Here is a 7,052-nt window from a genome sequence, read left to right as displayed (position 1 = left end):
TCCAAGATAGATTAGCTTGGACTCATAAAGACAATCTTGTGTAATGAACTGACTGACACTAACAAGATACTAAGTGAAAGTACAAAGCATCATAATATTGTATTCATTTCATAGTCCAGTACAATGCTTTATAGAAGTTGAGTTGTTCCATTCTCCTCACTGTGCATATGGGATTCAAGAATCTCTTCCTAGAGCATACATCATTTGTTATTTCTCAACACTCTTGGATAAAGTTGGGATTGTTTACTACTAGGAAGAGAGTTTAGAGCTACCCTTGATAGATAGAGGTCTTGAGTGATACTTTGGCCCCTGCCCTAGTGTAAATCGGGCCTAAGTTAAGAATTTTGCGCGAGAGAAGCTGGGTAGTTTTTTGGGAAGTGGAGTGTATTTTCTCGTGTGTAAGAGGAGTACGTTCGAGAGGAAACTATGCTAGGGTGGTGGAGGGGTGGCGACGAGACAGAAGCTCGTGTCACAATTTGGAGTAAGAAGAGCAGGAACAGCAGAACATCTCCATCGCCAAGGGGAGAAACACCTCCACGATCGGAGAACGCCAGGAATAGCTATGTAGATATCATCGCCAAGGAGAATGACAGCATGAAAGCATCGAGATTTGGCTCCTTTCGCTCTGCGCCTCGTCTTCTGAAGGGGAGAAACGCCTGCATGATCAGGAAAACTTGAGGAGCATCCATGTAAATATCATCGCCAAGGAGAATAACAGCATCAGAAGCATCAAGATTTGGCTCCTTCCGTTCTGCGCCTCGACGTCTTCTTTTCTACCATGAATGGTATCTTTTCCTCATCTATTCCGCATTTTGTACTCTTTTATATTATGGAACTTGGAGAAAGATCGAAATGCAGGCAGTAGTCTTAACCTTACCCCGCACGTACGCCTTACATGCACAATCACAGTTGTAAGAATTGGCGTTTTGTCAGATGTCCAAACTCTAAGTCAGAAACAGTTTTTCAGAACATTTTTTTGGATAAGGATGACAGGTATCGTTATAAAAATGACAAATCATAGCCCCTGCTTCAGTAACAGATCAATTCATGTTACTGACCAACGAAACCCAAGCTGAGCCATTGAGAAGTATAAATTACTCACCTTTTTAACAAACGGTGTTTGTAAAATCAATGCTGAAGGCAATTATCTAGGTGCTGCGATATGAGCCCTACACTGTTCCTTCATGTACTTTTCTGTCACAGCCTGCTATATTAGTATGGTCAAAATTAAGAACATGAAACTGCATAGGTTATGGATAAACAAAATGCAAAGAATTGCTATCTATTGCTGGCATATGAATGCTGTGTGCTTCATCCGAGTAAGAGATAGAATCTGTGACTTATCCATCTCTTATGGAGGTCATTTGTTACAGATTCAAGATATGGTCCATGGTACGAAAGGTTTTGGAGGAAATTGAATGACAAAGTATGGATGTGCATGCTTTGCTGAGGCGAAAAACGTGCTAATCAGTAATTTGTCATTTGATGTAACTATGGATATTGTGGGATGGAATGGAAATTGGCATGTTCTCTGATTTGGAATGTTACATGCTTTGATGTATAGTGTTGGTATTTGATGTAGTGTGTCTGTAACTGACAAGGATCAATATTGCATTTGATGAGAATGCTTTGAAATGTGATTCATATCACATTTAACGGATAATAAGTGCTTCTGTCATTATGTGATTCATATTGCATTTGACGAGGATAGCAATTGCAAAACTTGCCATGTTTACTGTCTGGTTTTTAAGTGGCAGGTCAATTGGGTGTTGCATTGCAGGATTTGGAAACTGCTAATGGCCCATTGACGAGATAGGTGTCTGAAATTCAAGATGGCTAGTATGTTCACTATCATTAGTTGACTCAGAAAGGTTCTCATGGATCATAATTTTCAGCATCATACCTTCTATGCTTATTTGCAATGAGAAAGCATACTCATCAAACTTATTGTCTATTTCAGGACTCCCAAAATATATTGGTGTCAAATCTGTCATCAAGAGTGATCAGAATGCATGTCTACATTTATGTGGACTTGCTCGGTTCCCTAGAGATTCTTCTGGATAGTGTCATTGCAGCCTGCCAATGCCTCTTTCACTGGTTTGAAATCAAGTACCACATTGAGTTTGTGCATGTCCAGCTCCAGATCTGAAGTGACTTAGCTATTTTGGTCATATATAGTTGGGCGCTACTTTGTCATGTTTTCGCTGTCTGGTCTGACCAGATTGTAGGTTGGACCTATTTATGGTCAGCCAGATTTTTGCCTGCTGCATATATATCGGCAGTGCTGATACTTGCACTGTCAGTTGCCGTTTCAGTGGCTTCAGTTTGGGTCCCATAGCCTGGGTTCTTTTTGCCTCTACCATCATCCTGTTCATTTTCTCCTTGCTGTCCACTCCTCTTCGTTTTTGTTTCTATTATCTCAGATGCTTGTTATCCAAGTTCTACTAGTTATCATAGAGAGTGGTTGAGGTGATTTCATGTCAGCTTCCCTGAGTTAAATGTCCTGGTTGTGATGACCCTGGTAATGATTCTTTTGTTAAGTATGATGGTGAGTTGAAGACCATGCTTGCACCCCTTTATCAAGTGGTTTGGAGGATTGGTTGTATGCTTGATACATTGAATATTGGGATTATCTGCCACTTCTCAAAGGTTCTGTCCCCTGTCATGGCAACCTGTTGTTGGGTAATAAATTCTAGAAATATATTACACAATATCCTTAATGTGCATATTGTTGAGAAACACGGATCTAGAGCTAGTTGGCTATGGTGGACGCAAGTCAAACACACGATACATTTTCAGAATGAGAGATTGTAACTCAAATGAATTAGGTTCCAAGATAGATTAGCTTGGACTCATAAAGACAGTTTTGAGTGACTCAAACTGATAGTGTCATTGAATTGAAATGAGTGTCAAGTACATGCCTTTATAGCTTTTTGGATAGTACCACTGTACCTCACTGTGCATATGGGATTTTGAACATCTCTTCTTAGAGCTTCTAGAGCATACATCTTTGTCATATCTCTCATAAAAAGCCACTTATGGACAAGCCTCTTTTGGGCACACATTCAGCCTCTATGGGCATACATCATTTGCTATTCTCAACACCCCCTCTCAAATGATGAGTCTCTACCCTTGCTGGCTTTTGCCCCCCCTACATGTAGACATGGACCAGGAGACTAGCTCTTTGGCAGCCTAGTCAAGTTAAGGCTTGAAACTTTACATCTTGGTAGGGTTTTTACATCCACTATGGGAAGCAAATCCACTCAGGGAATTCGAGATCCTCTATGGAAAATTTTTGTAAAGCATTTTGTTGGTTTGTAGCAGTAGAAAATATTTTCTTCATTCTTTTTGTTTTGTTGCTTCTTTGGCAACCTTTGATCTTCTTCATCTTTTTGGACTTCTTTATCTTCATGCTCCTTATCCCTTTTGTCGATGTGTGGTACATGATATTTTTCCTTTTTGCTTCAATCTTCTTGGCACATTTTTTCTGCTTAATGAACTTGAGATGGATACACATGAATACACTATTTTGACTTAACATATTCTCTTTGACATACATGACTTGATGATTCATTACATTGGTCTTGGGATACATAGGATTGATTTTTGGCTTATAGGTTGTCATTACATTGACATTGGATCTTCTTTCAAAACCACACATCTTCTTAAGGTGATTACATAAATCAGTTCAAGGCAAAGGATAGTGTGAACAAGGGTTGAATATAAATTCTTCTTTAAGCCTTAGTAGTAGGATTATAAGGCGTTAATTTAAATATCCTTATCTATACCTCTCAACTTGCACCTATGATTGTGCACTTGATGGCGTTGATTGTCCGTCAGATTCTCGTGTGAGCAGGGAACTCGTGACCCAGGCCAAAACTGTGATCTTTTCGCTGTAAGCTAGAGATGCTTACATTAAGCGCAAGCTGCTTAGGATCTTTTTGTGCTTGACGGACTGAGCTCTGAGGCTTTTCGCCACAGTTGCATGGGCTACCAGAGAAGGAACATATATTATTTGTACCCTCTAATGTGCAGGCATTCGACTTCTTCTTTTCCTTGACTTGCAAAGATGGGCGTGATGGCGAAGGTTGTGCCACTGGAAACTCCTCTGAAGTAGATTTCTGCTCTTCCTAGTAGGAGACCACTGTGGAGAACGCTTCGCAAAGGAGAGAAAATTCTTTCATAGCCAGAGAACAGGGAGAAGATGTTGGAACGATCAACATAACGCCAGCTCTATCCATTTCTAAACATTAAAAACGCCTACCCTTATCATTGGTGATCTTCGTCAATGCGTTGGCTGTTATGTTGGAGCAGCGTGTAATAAATCCAATGAGTGGCCATTGATTAATTCATTCGTGGGAGGACAGTTGTGCTTGCTATGACCAACCGTGAGAGTCTGAGCACGTTGTTGACTGCGGGCAGATCTGGATCACGATTCGCCAGGCTCTGAAAGTTCCCCGAGAGTGTGGCTCTGTTCTGGTCAGTCTCTCATAGACTGATTTCTTGATTGTGGAACTTTGAGCACCCTTCGAAACCTCCTTTCTCTTCTCTGTCTCTACCAATTACTTCTTCCTTTGTTGCCTTGCTTGTTATTTTTGAACAACAGCTTGCCTTCAATGGTTGTAGCCTTCTTCTTCTTCTTCCAAACAATAACTTGAGAAATGGAAATAGCAAGACCTTCAATACCTTCAATATAAACTATAAACTGATCTTCTTGAGTAGCAGCACTTTCTTCCTTGAGCTCCTTTGGTAGCACCTCCTTCCTTAAGCTTCTTCTCCTCGTACACACAATGGATGTTGGATGGTTTGAAAGATTTGAGATTGGAATGAGCTTGTAAAAGGAGAAGAATGAAGGAGGAAAAATCCTAGAGCATGCACAGAAGAAGAGATTCCACCTACTAGCTTCCTAGCTCAGCCATGGCTCTGATACCATGTTGAGAAACACGGATCTAGAGCTAGTTGGCTATGGTGGACGCAGGTCAAACACACGATACATTTTCAGAATGAGGTCAAACACACGATACATTTTCAGAATGAGAGATTGTAACTCAAATGAATTAGGTTCCAAGATAGATTAGCTTGGACTCATAAAGACAGTTTTGAGTGACTCAAACTGATAGTGTCATTGAATTGAAATGAGTGTCAAGTACATGCCTTTATAGCTTTTTGGATAGTACCACTGTACCTCACTGTGCATATGGGATTTTGAACATCTCTTCTTAGAGCTTCTAGAGCATACATCTTTGTCATATCTCTCATAAAAAGCCACTTATGGACAAGCCTCTTTTGGGCACACATTCAGCCTCTATGGGCATACATCATTTGCTATTCTCAACACATATGGGGAATCAAGATGGATGTCAAATCAGCAGGTGGTGTTGCTATTGTTGCACATAGAAAAAGCCTATATTGGTCATTTTGGTCACCGGTTATATAAGCCACGAGTGTCAGGCATTGATTATCCCATCCTTGCTCATGCCATTGGCAGGAATTGTGTTCTCTGGATTTTTGTGAATATATTGGGCATGGAACACATTACATTGACTTGGGTGTTAATTCATGGATGCCTGGTCTTCTGCTATTTTCCATAATCAGTCATCTTAGGCTTTCTTGTTAAATTGGGTGCTGATAGAGAGATTGTGGGATCACAACTTCCCAGTGGCCTTGTGGCCAGAGTTTTGGTTGATAATTCATTGATATATGTGGCCAAAAGATTATGATATGAGAGTTGTTGTTGGAAGTTACGTGTATGTTGTCACTGTGTAGCTTCCTCCAAACAACATTGGAGATGGAGGAGTATGCTCAGAGTCGGAGGAGCAGCCTGCAAAAAGATGATGGCCAAAATGTGAGGGGACCAGCTATAAATAGCTGAAATCCCCTAAATCTAGCCAACTTGTAAAAATGGGCCAAAAATATGGCTGACCAGTTGAAAATTACCGATAAATAATGACATGGCATGTCAGATAGTATGCGATAGGCATAAGAACAAGGCATGAAAACCAATTGATAGGCATAAGATCAAGGTCTAAAATAAGAGAGATGCATGTTAAAATCCGAGAGCTCCCATGTCTTTGTCAGACTTTGACAAGAGCTCACAACCAAGAGATGATAGATTGACAATACTAAAAGTGAAAAGCTAACATCCCCTCTCAGATCCTGGGAGTATTTGAAGGCCTAACAATCTCATGTGATGAAGCATAGAAGCCTTGGGCAAAGGCTTCATGAAGAGATCTGCTGCATTGTCCTTAGTAGGACAGTAGGCCACCACTAACTTGGAATTCACGATCTGCTCTCAAACATAGTGATAGTGAACCTCGATGTGCTTTGTGTGAGCATGAAACATGGGGTTCTTTGCCAAAGCGAGGGCACTCTGGTTATCTACGTGCAATGATGTAGGCTTGTCTATGAAAAGACAATCTCCATCAACAAACGACAAAACCAAATTGTCTCTATAGCTGTAGAACAAAAGCCATAGTACTCAGCCTCTGTAAATGAAAGAGCCATAGTAGGCTACTTATTGTTATTGCCCCCTCCCAGGAGATAGCTTCCGATCCAAGGGATAAGGCATAATCATGAAAATAGACGAGGGGAGAGAGATGAAAAAATCAAGAGCGCATACACAAAACAATGGAGACTTGAGCACATAGAGAGATAGGGCTGAAATCTTCTTTTTCTTCTACACAAAGGAACTAAGTCTACAACATGATAACATACTAATATAAAAGTACTACAATGCATGTACATGCTATCACTAAGTGTGAACCCGCTCAGGAAAGAAGAGGTGGTACAATAGATGTGTGATAACCAAGGGTGGACTACATGGGTATAGTCCAGATGTAGAATCACTGGCATATCCTCATGTCGGTCACCTAACTTATTAGTGAGCAATATCCTACTACATCACCAAGGCGTGTAGTGGATGCTAGCTCATGTAGAGCTCGACATCTTAATACTCCCCCTCGATCTTAGCGCATGAGCTCATGAACTCTAGGCATAGTCTTGGAGCGTTGAAGCTTCTCAATTCCCAAGGCCTTGGTGAAAATGTCAGTAGC

General features: G+C 40.8%; 1 protein-coding gene across 1 annotated transcript in view; it reads left to right on the top strand.

Moving 5' to 3' along the window:
* Positions 1-329: 329 nt before the first annotated feature.
* Positions 330-7,052, top strand: part of LOC148015316 (uncharacterized) — a 293,490-nt gene continuing 286,767 nt past the window's right edge. The window contains exon 1 of the mRNA XM_087664938.1: positions 330-785. Within this exon, the coding sequence (XP_087521064.1) occupies positions 779-785 (7 nt within the window). The 5' untranslated portion in view covers positions 330-778. The remainder of the gene's footprint in view (positions 786-7,052) is intronic.

This window comes from Lygodium microphyllum, chromosome 24 (assembly GCF_053477565.2).
Source record: "Lygodium microphyllum isolate KBCC chromosome 24, Lygodium_microphyllum_v1.1.10, whole genome shotgun sequence".
Taxonomy (NCBI): domain Eukaryota; kingdom Viridiplantae; phylum Streptophyta; class Polypodiopsida; order Schizaeales; family Lygodiaceae; genus Lygodium; species Lygodium microphyllum.
Note: the sequence above shows the minus strand (reverse complement) of the source record. Positions and strands in the feature narration are given on the sequence as shown.